At 40.1% G+C, this 15,002-nt stretch overlaps 1 protein-coding gene across 1 annotated transcript in view; it reads left to right on the top strand.

The window, feature by feature from the left end:
- CNKSR3 (CNKSR family member 3) overlaps window positions 1–15,002 on the top strand; it is a 28,022-nt gene that overhangs the window by 6,453 nt on the left and 6,567 nt on the right. Inside the window, exons 3-9 of the mRNA XM_009874417.1 lie at window positions 1,691–1,893; window positions 3,248–3,335; window positions 6,798–6,839; window positions 8,656–8,775; window positions 9,566–9,625; window positions 12,433–12,501; window positions 13,174–13,320. Of these exons, the coding sequence (XP_009872719.1) occupies window positions 1,691–1,893; window positions 3,248–3,335; window positions 6,798–6,839; window positions 8,656–8,775; window positions 9,566–9,625; window positions 12,433–12,501; window positions 13,174–13,320 (729 nt within the window). The remainder of the gene's footprint in view (window positions 1–1,690; window positions 1,894–3,247; window positions 3,336–6,797; window positions 6,840–8,655; window positions 8,776–9,565; window positions 9,626–12,432; window positions 12,502–13,173; window positions 13,321–15,002) is intronic.

The following is a 15,002-nucleotide window of genomic DNA, read 5'->3' as shown; positions in this document are numbered from 1 at the left end:
GAAGATGATTTATGCCCTTTACTCAGCACCTGTTTCTCTGCATATGGCCCCCTGCCTCCAAGTATGGGAAAGTTGTGGACAAACCAGAGCAAGCTCAATGGAGGGCTACCAGGTTGGTCAGAGCTGGAGTTGTCATCCGTGAGGAGAGGTTCAGGGACTGGAACTTCTTTGACCTGGGGAAGAGATGGCTTCAGGAAAACCTAACAGCAGATCCCCGGCACCTACTGTGACGGGGAACAGAGTTGGCAGGATGACAGAGCTGGGCTGTTCATGGTGGTGCGTGACAGGAGGATGAGAGATTTTTGGACAGAAGTTCAAGCGAGTGCCTCTGGTTGGATCTGATTGGCAATGGTGAATCAGGTTACCCAGAAAGGTTGTGCAGACTCTGCCCTTGAGGATTTTCAAGGTTTTCAAGACCTGATAGGATAAAGCCCTGAACAAGCTGGTCTGAGCTCACAGCTGAGCCTTCTCTGAGCAGGAGGTTGGACTGAGACCTCCAGTTTCCTCCCAGCCTGGGTGATGCTATGCACTGGGAACTCCTGGAAACTTGGAATTGAATGAAATTAACATTTGCTTTAGTTGCTTTTGTGTTTTGAGGGAGAAAAGGAGAAAGAGTAGATATTATAGCTGACTCACCTGTGGAACTTAGAGGTTGGTAACAGGTATCTGCAGCAAATGAATGGAGAAAGTCGGAGATTTCTTTTGTGGTTTTGGGTGGGATTTGTTTTGGTATGTTTGTTTGTTTTTAATAAGTAAAGTAGGGATTTTTCACTCTGAAAAAGAACTAAACATTGCCTGAGACTTAACTTTCACAAAAAGATGCACACAAAGGTTTTGCAAGCTGGGATAACTCAAAAGCAAAGATACTCAGCAGCGTAGTCGCATATTTTTATACTGACAGCAAAAAGAAAAAAAATCTTGATTACAAAATTGAGTTACCTTTGTAACAGATAAAGTATAGCATTTCTGATGAGCTTGGAATGAGATGATCAATGTATTGCTTAAAATGAATTTATAAAGCTGAAGTTACAGGCACGACTTACAGACTTTTTTTTAGGTTTCAAAAAATTTTACAAAGCTATTGTTGAATGAAAAATACTTCATGTAGGAATGATTTTTCTTACTATGTATAGTGTTAATGTAGTCCTCAAACTTTCAAATAATTGCACTACTGTAATCAAAGAATGCACTTACTGAAAACTTGTGATCCAAATATTTATCCAGCTTTTGACTGTGAAATTACATTTTTTTGATGTTTTTATCTCTTGCCAGATGAAACTTATCTCTAGCTGTGAATGAAATGTTATTTCAGTGTTTATGTATGGCAGTATAGAAAGCATTTTAAGGAAAAAACATTTACTTTAACAGAAAGAAAACCAATACAATCCTGTTATTTCAACTGCATTTGAAAGGTGAATCACATCTGATAGGACATTGAGACTTCATTCTGATTGAAAAGTGTCCTTAAATCTCATTAATGTCAGAAACTGAGGGGATTTGGAATGCACAAATGTATTCTTTAGTGACTGTAGCGTAGAACAAATCTTAGAAAGCATTTGTGCCAAAAAAAACCAGAAGAAAATTGGGCAAATCCTCAGACCTTTCATCCCATATGAATTTGTAGCTTGGGGCATAATAAATAGGAGGAGTCAGTAGGAAGGCTTATAAGGCTTAATAATATTCATTGCAGAACTATGGCCTTGAAACAGACAATATGAAGAACCTGGTTCTCAAGCTTCGAGCATCATCCAACAATCTGCAAAATTACATCAGCAGCCGTAGGAAAAGTTCAAATTATGATGGAAATACCTCTCGTAAGCCCCCCAATGAATTTCTTACTTCTGTGGTAGAGCTTATTGGTGCTGCTAAAGCCTTGCTTGCATGGCTTGACAGGTAAGAATTAAATATTTATATTTTAATTTACTGCTGTAAAGAATTGCTTCCCTTTGTAGGGCAGTTTCTAGATGCTTGAGTATAAAGGACTTTTTGATCTTGGTCACCCCTTTTTTGGTACTGCCAGAAGGCTTCTAGGATAAAAATTTAATTTAGGGGATCTGCTCTTGTGCTTCCACTATTGCTAAGACCGGTAAAAATTAACATTGCATCCAAACTGCATCTTTGTAAAAGCAGGAATCTTCCCATTCAGGTCAGTTTCTCATGCATGTGACTTCCTCCTCTCCTTTTCCCACCCTCTAAATTACTTGTCGTTGGCAGGTGCTTTTCTGAAAGAGTTTTTAATGCTCTGTTGAAATCATGGCCTTAGCTCTGCAATTTGAAAACTTGATTTTTTTCCCCCTTGCTTTTTTTTTTCCCCTTCCCTTTTTTTTTTTTTCTGGCAAGAGCCAGAATTGTTTTGTGACAGCTGGGACGGAAGCAAACAGGCAACTGAGCCAGTCAGGTGCTGGCAGGGATGTTGTCCCTGATAACAGATGAATGGAAATTCTCAAGCCCCTTGCCAGCTTTCCTAAGAAGGAAGGTTAGGAGTAGAGCGGCACAGACACCGGCAGCAAGGAGTGCTTTTATCCTTCAGAATCTCTGCTCTCCAGCAAGGAGTCAGTTCTGTGTCCAGACAGTGATGTTAACAGCTTGTGCCTCTCACCTGGTCCTCTCTTCTCACCCTGTTGCTGGCAGCTCACCCTAAATTTCTTCTACAACTCACTGTCAGCAAGATGGCTGGTTTATCCATTTCCAAATCTGCTGGAGTGACTTCTCAACTCCTCTTCTAGGTCCTTCAGCTGTCTGGAAGGTCTTAGGTGAGACTCTGTAGGCTACCCTACCTAGAGTGATCCTTCTCTAATATTGAGCCTCACTGCAAGTCTGTGTGTAGAATGTGAAAATGCATTTTTGTTCTTTTAGAGATTTTCCTTTTCTCTCCAGTCTGAGTTTAGTAATTAAAGATTTTGAAGTTAGAAATTTACTTGCTGGCAAACCCAAGGTTGTGATATTTACAACACAGCATGATCTTACTTAGGCATGCAGCTGAGAGAACTGTAATTTGGAAAATGGTCTGTTGCTTCTGATTTTGCTCTCTGAACCTGCTTAGCACATGACTAGACATTTACCAATTTTTGTGCAAGAAAGGAGCAGGACTATACAGTTAGGAATATTTATATTGTAGAACTAGACTCTTATGCTTGTGTTGATGTCAGAGTTAGAGATCTTGCTCTCATATGCTATTCCTCATGGATAAGGTAGGATGGGGGAAGACTGGTCCTTTTCATCTAAGAGGAATTTTCTCTTGTTGCAGGACCCCATTTACAGGTATTGCTGACTTTTCATCAATGAAGAACAGAATCATTCAACTCTGCTTGGATCTCACTACTACTGTTCAGAAGGTCAGCTGATTTCTTTTCCTCTTTGCTTTCCAAAAGGGAAGGAAGGGGGGTGTTCGGGGAAATAATGTGCTCACTGTGCGCAGAGTGCTAATTGGAAGGCAGATCTGGAAATGAGAGTCTGCTTGAAACATTGACAGTCCATGAAGGTCAGCTTCAGTTGTCCATTTTTCTGAGTTTTTTCCCCATGCTTAATTTCCAACTTTACTGTTGCTGGCTGTATCTTAAGTGACTATGGCTTAAAGTGTACTCATTTTTTCTGGAGCTTTAATGGGAAAAAGAGGTTAGTTTTTGAAATAGTTGGTCTGCATTTCAAGATTTTCAAGTTCCAAACAACATGTTCAAACCCAGTTATTAGTGCTAACTCTAAACAAAAATAAGACTCTCTTGGTTATTTATACCTGTGCTTGCAGACTCCATAGGTCCTGTCCCACAGAGAGTGTTTTAGCCATCAGAGGGGAAATGCTGTATGCAATGGAAGGAGCAGCCACCTTTACGATACAAATCCCACCAGCCAGGCTTCTTTTGCTGGTAGTGTGAGACCACAGTGTTTTCAAAATTTCGCATTTATCTGTAGTGCAATGAGCGTCCCTATTGCTGATAGCTAAGAGGAGATGTAGCAGCTGTGCCAATTGGCAAATGATGTTATATTGCTCTCTGAATAATACTGCCTGTGTTCGAAACTGTTCTGACCGCGTGCCACTGCGTTGGCTGTGAAGCACCACGTGTGCGCTTCGGTTCCTGCTGCACTTGCTCGTAGCCATTAGTCCGTGGCTGCATGTTGTTTGAACTTTGAAGTACCATGTCCTGTGATATGGGTCTCCCTGTTCTGGGGAGATGGTGTCAAAGGACAGAAAGATCCTGTGAGTTATCAAGCTGTGAAGACACCCAATTCTATCAGTTAGATTGTTGTGAATGGGTAGTGTTTGGATATTATAAGTTCAAAGGCACACGGCACTGGCTTGCTACTGAATGCTCTTCTTGTTTGGGTGCTGTGTGTGCAGTTACAGCAAGTCAGTGATTTACAGCTACAGATTTGCAGATTGTGAAGTAAGCATTTCTAGCAGCAGATGGTGTTCACCCAAGCGTGCTACAGGAACTGAGATATGAGATTGCTGAACTGTATTAATAAAACTACTAAAAATGGTGTCTAATCTGCCAGTTAAATCAGCCTTTGATGGCAGGGGAATGGGAACTGTTGAATAGAACCCAGCCTTTTAATAAGCGTCTGGGTACTTCTCTGCCAATTTGATATGAGCTATAATAAAGAACAGGATTGGTGCATATGAGAAAAAGCATTAATGGGGGAAGAATCAACCCTATTTTGTACTGGGACTCTACAGATACATTAGAATTGTCTGAAGCAGTCCGCTGACATGGAAAAGAGATACAATTGAAAAATCTTTAGGTGAGTTTTTAGATTTCAAATTATTTTATATTAGGAAATGGGGTGTAGTAATAAATGGTCTGTTTTCGTAGTAGAGGCCAGTGTGGTTCTCATGGAACCAATGCTGCTCTGCATAATCATAAATGATGTCTAAAAGTGGGTGAATATTAACACAAGGTGGTAATGCAGTAGGATTTCAGTTGACTTTAATGACAGCTATAGAGATACAAGTAAGGGAGTTTACTCCACCACTTCTTAAAATTTTATGGCAAACTTTAAGGTTAAAATAATGATCAGTGTAAATAGAAATGGAGTAGAACTTTGCAATATTGAGGAACTGAGCTCCATGATGATAGGTAACATTCACTATTGATTCATGCAGATGTATTTAGCAGAGAAAAATCATGTTGATGCACAACGATGGAGTCTAAACTTTTATAGTAGTGACTTGAAGCTTTTGACAGAGTCCTTGGTGGTCATTACAGCAGTGAACAGGGCATTAAGACCTTTTATGAAAACATGTAAGAGGAAATATATTCTTGATGTGTCTGTATCTGGAGGATTGTATGGGTTTTTTGGGTTTCTGTATTTAAAAGCACAGAATAGAGGTAGGAAGGAACAGGAGTGTTGAGGATGACCAGAATCATAGAATTGTTTTGGCTGGAAAAGATCTTTAAGAAGTTCAACCGTTACATAACTCTACCAGGTCCACTACTAAACCATGTTCCTGAGCACCATATCTAGATGGATTTTAAACACATCCAAAGATGGTGATTAAGTCACTTCCCTGGGCAACCTGTTCCACTCTTTTTGGTAACCCTTTCAGAATAGAAATTTTTCCTAACGTCTGACCTAAACCTCTGCCACAACTTGAGGCCATTTCCTTTTGTCCTGTTGGTTGCAACTTGTGAGAGGAGACTAACCTCCACCTTTCTACAACCTTCTTTCAGGTAGCTGTAGAGAGTGATAAGGCCTGCCCTCAGCCTCATTTTCTTCAGACTAAACAATCCTAGTTTCCTCAGCTGCTCCTCATAAAACCCTTCACCAGCTTTGTTGCCCTTCTCTGGACCCTTTCCAGCACTTCAATACCTTTGAAGTACGGCACCTGAACCTGAACACTGTACGTGAGGTGTGACCTCACCAGTGCCGTGTACAAGGGCACTGTGTTGTATCACTTCTACAGTCCTGCTGGCCATGCTATTCCTAATGTAGGCCAGGATGCTGTTGGCTGGGCAGCTTTCCAGCCACTCTTCCCCAAGCATGTAGCATTGCTGGGTTGCTGTGGCCCAAATACGGGACCTGACACGTAGCCTCGTTGAAGCTCCACAGCTCCTGAATGCATCTCTCGGGTATTGTATGATAGTTATGTCAAGGGCAAATATCTTATAATTTAAGTTTGTTTGACTGCTTAGGGGTTGGGGATTTTCCCCTTATAGATATTATATATCTTATTTCATTATTTACTTGCTGTTTTACCTTTTTATTTTTACTATCTAATAACCGTTATCTAGTTCAGCCCTTCTTACAGAAAACAAATACAACTTCTGTAGTTTGTAACATGAACTTGTTTTAGATGAAAACTTTTGTACCTGAGCTGTGTAAATAATGCTTTGAGTGCAGTTCTTTGGCCCTCAGGAATGTTATTGTTAGCCTATTTTTTTTAAAAAAAATCACTTCTCATTCTATTTTTAACAATATGTTTTAGATCCAGTTTGATGCTTGGGCTGGAGGAACACTTGCGTTGGCATTTATTGGCGTAAGGAGAGCTTGTGTGTCCAGCCTTCTGAGAGTCTAGTTTTATTGTGCAGGGTTCTGCTTTCCTGGAGAAGTCTGCTGCTGTAATTAAATCCCCTGTTCTTTTAGTTTTCAAGGTTTATTTTTGCTTTCTACTAGGGCCAGAAACAGTTGTTTCACCCACTAGGGCTCAAATGTACTGTTAAACTAATCTGATTAATCCCTGCAGCATGAACAACTCTATTTCAGTTTGAGGTTAAAGTGGCATTTTTGTAGTTTTCAGAGATGATGTGTTTACATGCTTATTGGTTAATGTTGGCCTTTTGTTCTTGTTTTGTTTTTAGGACTGCACTGTGGCTGACATGGAAGATAAAGTTCAGATTGTAGTAAGTACACATTTCTGCTGAAACTCAGCTGCCTGCATTCACATTTATTTCAGTGGCTTCTACACTGAGTGTACTGACAACAGCTTTCTGATCCCACACATACAAGCGTATCGTGCAAGTAAATATTGTTATGGATCATTTTGTGAATACTCTCGGCTGTCAAGAAAATCAGTGAAATTTGAACAGACAGATAGTATGTGTAATGGCATGGAGTCCAGTATAACTTAAAGTTTCATTGCACAATTTTTTTCAACAGAGATCTTAGACCACAGATTTTCAAGGGAGGGGTAGTACTATAGAATGATTAGAGGCTAAATAAACCAATTATGCCTGTGATGTACATTTAGTGCTTTAATAAGCAGACACTATGCCTTAATAAGCTTCTTCATGTAAACGAACTGCCACAGAACTGAAATTCTGACTCTGATTGTAGTTGAGCTTGAGTTTTCAGGGTTGTTTGAAGCAGCCTTGTGACTAAACAAGGAGTGTAATGGAATGCTTTTTATATTTTCTAACAGTTAATCATTGCTTCCTGCTTTTGACACGAACCAGGCTGTGCTCTTTGATAAGGCCTTACGCTAGCTCATAGATGCTTAGGAATTTAGTAGCACACTAACTAAAAATAATTTTGTCCGTAAATAATGAGACCACGTAAAAGGGATTTTTTTTTTTTTTTTTGCATCTATCTTTTTCCATTTGTGCACACCCACTCTGGAAATAGGTATTGTTGTTTGGAGTTCCCTTGTTTGAGCAGTTCCTCGCATTCACACTTAAGCATTGTTTTGATTTATTTTATTGCTGCTGTATAAATCTGATGTAAAATAAAACAAAAAGCATTAGAACTATTGTTTCCAGGGATCATTGTAATCCAAACCAATGTCTTCCTGCGAGACACCTCCCCTGTCTTATAATTATATATGTCTACTTTGAACGATTCTAAGCCCCTTGTGAAAGGTGACTTACCTTGGTGGTTCCCAAACTGTGCATACCTAACTACTGTACTAATCCTCCCTCCTCCTCCTCTCCCTGAAGCTTTGCTTCAGTTAACGTCAAGACCCCAAGTGGGACATTAATGAAATTTGTGAGTGTAGGGAGGGAAGAGATTTTTTGGACTGATTTTTATTTTTACTTCTGCTTAATTAGCTGTTCTGCTAGTTAAAAGTTCTACGAGACAAAGCTGTTCTGCCTCTGACTTTACTGACACACAGGCAAGGTCAGAATTCGCCTTTAGTTATAATGTTGGCTAGGGATCAGTTATGTTTTGGTCGCAAGGAAATATGAACCTTGCCTGCGTAAGCATTCCAGAAGAGGTCACTTCAGAGGCACAGTGGAGAGAAGTAATGCTGAAATGCTTAAGTGCTAGATATCCTACCTTATACAGTGAAGCTTTGTGCAGATAAGTCAGTGGCTTACTTTTTCTGACACATGGCTGATTTTATTCTCATAGCAGATGTAAAGAACAATATGAAAACATGTCAGTTGTTCCCACAGGGAATCGTAAAAGTGTTTCAAGGTTTTAATGGGTTAATTTTGATTAAACAAACCCCAAATTTGTTTATTTTTTTAAATAGAGGGTGATTTTAGCAATGTTAGTGATGAGGATGAATTGGCACTAATGGAAACGAGTTGTTTGTACTAGACTACAGTAAGAAGAAGGACATGCTGTAGAATAGATCTGTGTAAATTCGATGATTCTTGACTATGCTTTATTAGTGGACCAACTTTTAGAACTTGATTCCTTTACATTTTTGAAAACTGAAAGAGGAAGAAGCCAGGAGAGAAATATGTAACTGTTTTCTGTATGTTCTTTTTGTAGGCCAAGACTTTGAATGGCATTTGTGATAAAGCTATCCGATCAACTACAGATCCATTGATGAGCCAGTGTGCATGTTTGGAGGAGGTTCATTTAACCAACATTAAACCTGGGGAAGGCTTGGTAAGAACAGATTCTGGGGTGTCCTGATGTCCCCAGTGTTTAATAGTCTTGTGAATGCATCTAACAGATGTAGATGGGAAAAGTAGGGATGTATTGGTTCATAAATGATGAAACCAAGGTACTGGTCACCTCTTCTGGGGAAATCTATGCAATTATGAGTTAATAGCCTGTTGGTGAACTTTAATTTGGCATTCATATCATCAACAGTCACTTCGTCTGAGTTTGTCCTAACATTCACTCACAGCATTAACATACAGAGCCACAAATACTTGGTTCCGCCAGAGCTTTTATTTCTTATGTCAGCACTGTGGTTACAAGGCAGTCTGTATACTGACTTGTCAAGAGAAGTTGTAAAAGAGCATGTAGCCAATATTTGTAGCCCACCTGTATAAGTGTGCTTTGTATGGAGAGAGCTAGTGGCTATCTAGTAAAACCTCTAATTCTCTGGTGCAGGCCTGGCAGTAAGGAAATAAATTTTTATTCAAGGCCAAAAACTGACAAGGCAGCAGAACCAGCAATATTTGGTGTTACCAACTAGACAGTGTTTCTAAATTACATTCCGTATGTTAGGTGTTTTAAGTAATTAGAAATATTATAATTAATTACAGTAAAAGTGATCTGTGAAGAGGTTTAGACTGTTGTAATATTAGACCACACACTTTTCAAGGGAAAATTTGTGAATTGTTAAGTGTTTTTAATAATGTTTTGAGTCTGTTGCCAACAATTTAATCAGATAAGTTATGTGGGCTTTTGCCTTTAAACTTGTTTTTCATTTTCTGCTTACATTTAGGGAATGTACATCAAGTCAACTTATGATGGATTACATGTAATTACTGGAACTACGGAAAATGTAAGTGAAGTAAATGTAAATGAACTCAGGTAATCTGACACCTTTGAGTTTGTTTGACTTTTTTATACTTCTGTTTTACATATGACTTCCATATTGCTGCTTTAAATACTGTGTGATGCATCATTTGTTTATCCACAATTTGTAAATATTTTATGTCTGCATGTTTCACTGTTAGTCTAATTAATCCACCTTCTGCAAGTACATGACTTAGTTTGAATGCTTGGCATTAAAATAATTTCTTTAATAAGTTACTATATCTGCTGTTCTGAGCACTTATGGTATCTTGCTTTACAAACTCTTGAATGTATTTACTCTCTGCTGGAAAATGAGAATGTTTAGGTGGTAGTGTGTTAAATTCAGTAGTAAGTAATTAAATCGATGAACTGTCCAGTGACAAAATTACCTTGCAGAGTGAAAAGACCATGAAAAAGCAAGAGTTTAAGAGCAATCTGCTGCAAGGAAATAATTGGCATGACAGGCAGCTGTATCGATTGCTGCAGATGGTTGGTTGTTTTATTCTTACACTGTGAGTTCTCTGTAGCTGAGACGTTATTAAAGGCTTCTGGGCAGTCAGAGTGGACGACTGGCCAGCAGCTTAGGCTGGCGAGTGATGCTGTGGTGTTGTCAGACACGATGCTCTACAGGAGCAGTGACTGAAAGAAAAAAGAGCAATGGAACTTGGCTTTTCCAGTGATGCCTCTTTTTTGTTTCATTTTTTGGGTGTGGTTTTGTTGTTGTTGTTGTTTATGTTTGGTTTTTTGTTTGTTTGTTTTTATTTTCTTTATTCGTGAATAAGAAATAGCCAGTGGTTCTAGTTGTACCCCTGCCAGGTCCAGGGGCTGGGGAGAGTGGGTTGAAATCTGTACTTGCAGTTCAGAGTGAAAACTGAAAGCTTTTTTAGCTTTTATACTATTGTCATGGCATAACTCTGTATAGGATCTGCAACAGAGGTGAAGTCCACTTTCACAGCAATTTCAGCACCTGATAAATCAGAAAGAATGTAATGTTGACTGCTGACAGTCTGCCTGTGCATATAGGTCTCATTTTGGAGGCCAGGAGTGGGTCTGTATAGCTGTACAGCTGTATAGCTTCTATAGCTTTGAGTCTTGACCTAAACATCTGCTTCCCTTGGGGAAGCTCTTTCCTTTGGAACTCCAAAACTTTACAAGTGACTGAGAGATCTGCAAACAACTGATGTTTTTCTAGTGGTGTGGGATCATTTAGATGAGCCGGGCTGGTTCTTAGCTCAATTTTCTTGCTAGTTTTGGAATGGTATTCTAGTAGCTGTCTCCAGAAGCCAGTGTGTTGGAAAGCAGTGCAATTACATTTCAAAATTAACAGCACTGTACATTGGAAGGACTAAGGAAGTCCCTATATTTGACATCAGTCAGCCAAGAGGATTCCTGAGTTGTGCCATCCTACATGTGACTTCCCACGTCACATTGGCCTAGATCTAAACTTTGCTCTTTGCTCTGTTCTCACAATGTAATTGCAGTGTCTGCTGTGCTTGCTGGCACTTGTTATAGGAGTCCTCTGTGCAAGGGTCCCCCACCCTCCTCCAGACAGGCTGTTGATCGCCCAAAGGACAGCTTGAAATGAACATTGTTTTTCACAAACTTGACTTTGGCCCAGCATTTTTTTTTATGATCTTGGTTGACTCATACATGCAGCTTCCACAGAGGCATTTCCTCTCAGAGGAAGCAAGAAGACAATGAAGAAATGGGGTTACTCGTTATAGCTGGAGCCTCCCACAAATTCCCCCATGTTTTCTTCCCTTGTTGCACTGTTTATTTCTACAGTTTCTTCTAATAAAAAAAAGTTACTTGAGCTCTGAAGGTGTGAGGATGAGGAGAAGGGATTCCAAGTGCTTAGTTCTTGAGTCACAAGAAAGAGCTGGCCTGTGGCCAGGTGGTTACTCATAGGGTGGGGGGAAATGGGAGGAGAAGTTGTCCCATGGCAGGGGAGTAATATACCAAGGTAGTATGCCTGTGTGCTTGAGGTGTTGTCAAGGCTGGTCAGAGTTGGTGTGTTATAGCAGCGAAAAAGTTTTTAGTATCTGCAGCAGTCACTGGTGTATGGCACCAGCCACAGATAAGTCTAAATAAATATAGACACATTTAGCTGTTTCTCGCTAATGGTTCCCCAGAGCTTGGTTTTTGTTCCAAGAAAATTTTAGTTGAAGGTGTATTATTATTAGATAGATGTTTGAAAAATACCTGTCTACACATACTTAATGTATGTGAGCAGATATTTTTATCTGTTGACCTTGATATGATGCAGGCAGGTAATTTCACATTAAAGTTGATAGCTCTTATTTACATTAGGAAACAAAAAGGGAAAGTAAAGTGGAGCTGTTTGTGAGTTGGAGGGCTTTTGGTCCTTTGTGTTCCGTACATTCAAAATTCATAGTGTATTTTTATTTTTTTTAATCAATATACATTTATTTGAAATAGAAGTTTAAAATAACTGTTGTGTTAGGACAGAATTCTCTTCAGTCATCTCCCAGTGCTGTCTGAAGCTACAGTAGAAAAAAGGCAGTGCAAATCATCCCATTGACTTAAGCTGGGATTTGGCCTGTGACAAACGTAGGCTCTGCTTTCTCTATTTCCCTATAGTTCCAACAGTATAGAAAAAACAAAAATTGTTGGTTGAATTCATTTGCATTTCTCAAGCCATCAACAGATGTAATGTGTGGTCTAGCTGTGCAAGAATTTTCAGCAGTGCCCTTTGTTATAGATACAACCTTTAACTTAGCTTGCTGGGGGTTGTTATGCTGAAGCACGTGCCTCTTGTTTGCCTTTTTGTAGTCCCCTGCTGATCGATCTCAGAAGATTCATGCTGGTGATGAAGTGATCCAGGTCAATCGGCAAACTGTGGTGAGTAACAAACAGCCTTACCCACCTTCCCTTACTCCTTGCTCAGCAAAGCTTGCTCCTCCCCACAGGTTCTGAATGGATGGGGTCAGGAGGTGATCCTTGGTTTTTGCGATATTTTAATAAAATAAATAAGCATCATTTCATGTTTAAATGCTGTATGCATCATATTAAAAATATTTCATGTTGTATTTGAGGCCCATTTTAAAATGCATTGTTACAGTCTAAGTGAAATGCAGAAAGAAAATGGCTTTTAAAAACACCCAGCTATATATCAAGTTGTTTGCATCTGGGAATTTAGATAAAATGATTACATTCCTTTTTTTTTATAGGTAAACAATGCCTTTCAATGTAAGAAAGAAACGTGCCAAAAGTAGATTACTGTGACTCCCTATATTACTCAATTTGAGCACATCCATGCATCCTTCTAGGACTGGAGCCGAGGTACAAAGAGGTACTCTTGATATCTCGGTGTTAAATTTACAGCTTAAGTAGTGGTCTTTCTTTGAAACACCAACAACAATAAAAGAACCACCTTCCCAAAAAGGAGACTTCAAATTTTTTTCTTCATTCTGGATTTTTTTAATCTCTTTTTGTCTCTTCAGTTTCATGTTAAAATACTCAAGTTTGTCTTGGGGGATTCAGGTTATTCTTTGATGTCTGCCTTCTCTCCAGGTTGGATGGCAATTAAAAAATCTGGTGGCAAAGTTGCGAGAGAATCCTGCTGGAGTTAGGCTGCTACTTAAGAAACGTCCTACTGGCTCTTTCCATTTCACTCCCGCTCCCCTAAAGAACCTGCGCTGGAAACCACCTTTGGTGCAGGTGAGAGGCAGTCGCCTCAACTCTAAAGTTGGGGTGGGAGTGCCTTCATTGCACCTTGAGAAATACCACAAATGGTACCAGATACTTGTGTTTAAGTATTGGTCAAGGGAGGTTAGGTGAAATGGCTGTCCCCTTCTGGTTCCTAGATAAAAGGGAAAATGTTCCTGCTTCCCCCCCTCCCCTCGCCCAGCATAATGCCTTCTTGAAACACAAAGGGACTAGGTGTGTTGAGCATTTTAATCAGTCTGTGTGCTGCTGGGAGAACTTATCTAAGGCAAAACTGCTGAAACTGGCAGTATTCATCAGCACAGAGTAATATATGCTTCCTCTATTTAGCAGAGTAATGTGTTTACTGAAATAACTTAGAATATTCCATATATTTATCCCCTTTTTAGTCTGGTGAAGGGTGGGAATGACAATGTTTTTCAAGAAGTTATTTAAACTGCTTTAACATTTGGTTGTTGTGCAATTCACAAATTGGGCAATGAGGAGAGAAATGACGTTAATAACTCTTAAATAACCAAGTTGAGGAATGACTTTTTGTATTATGGAGCTTAGGACTTAATCCTTACAGGAGGAAATAGGAGAGGTGGATTTGATGAGTGGACTGTCTGATGAATGAAGAATTGGTTGGATGGGCAGAAGGGAAATGGCTCAATATCCAGGTGGAGATTGGTGACAAGTGGTGTCCTTCAGAGGTCTGTACTGGGACCAGTGCTGTTTAATATCTTCATCAATGACATAGACAGTGGGATTGAGTGCACTCTCAGCAAGTTTGCAGATGGCACCAAGCTGAGTGCTGTAGCCGAGACATCTGAGGAATGGGATGCCATCCAGAAGGACCAGGACAAACTTGAGAAGTGGGCCCGTGTGAACCTCATGAGATTCAACAAGGCCAAGTGCAAGGGTCCTGCACCTGGGTCATTACAACCCCTAGTATCAATACAGGCTGGGGATAAGGAGTTTGAGAGCAACCCTGTGGAGAAGGACTTGGTGTATGAAAAGCTGAACATGAGCCAGTAATGTGCATTCGCAGCTCAGAAAGCAAATCGTATCCTGAGCTGCATCAAAAGTGTGACCAGTGGATTGAGGGAGGTGACTCTGCATTTCTGCTCTGCTCTGGTGAGACCCCACCTGCAGTACTGGGTCCAGCTGTGGAGCCCTCGGCGCAAGAAGAATGTAGACTTGTTGGAGTGTGTCCAGAGGAGGGCCAAAAATAATTGGAGGGCTAGGACACCTCACCTATGGTGAAAGGCCAGGAGAGTTGAGGTTGTTCAGCCTGGAGAAGAGAAGGCGTCAGGAAGACCTTATTGCAGCTTTTCAATGCTTAGAGGGATGGGCTCTAAGAAAGATGAGGATAGTCTTTTTAGGAGGGCCTTTTGCAGTAGGCCAAGGGGGAATGGTTTTAAACTAAAAGAGAGTAGATTTAAACTGGATATAAGGGAGAAGTTATTTACAATGAGGGTGATGAAACACTAGAAGAGGTTCTCCAGAGAGGTGGTGGACGCCACATCCGGAGAAACATGGAAGGTGAGACTGGAGCAACCTCCTCTTGTTAAAGGTGTCACTGCTTACTGCAGGGGGATTGGACTAGATGACCTTTAAAGGTCTCTTCAAACCCCAAACATGCTATGATGCTGTGAAATAACCTAACTGAATCTAAACTGATTACCTGAAAGAAG

The sequence above is a fragment of the Apaloderma vittatum genome, unplaced genomic scaffold (assembly GCF_000703405.1).
Source record: "Apaloderma vittatum isolate BGI_N311 unplaced genomic scaffold, ASM70340v1 scaffold21128, whole genome shotgun sequence".
NCBI classification, from domain to species: domain Eukaryota; kingdom Metazoa; phylum Chordata; class Aves; order Trogoniformes; family Trogonidae; genus Apaloderma; species Apaloderma vittatum.
Note: the sequence above shows the minus strand (reverse complement) of the source record. Positions and strands in the feature narration are given on the sequence as shown.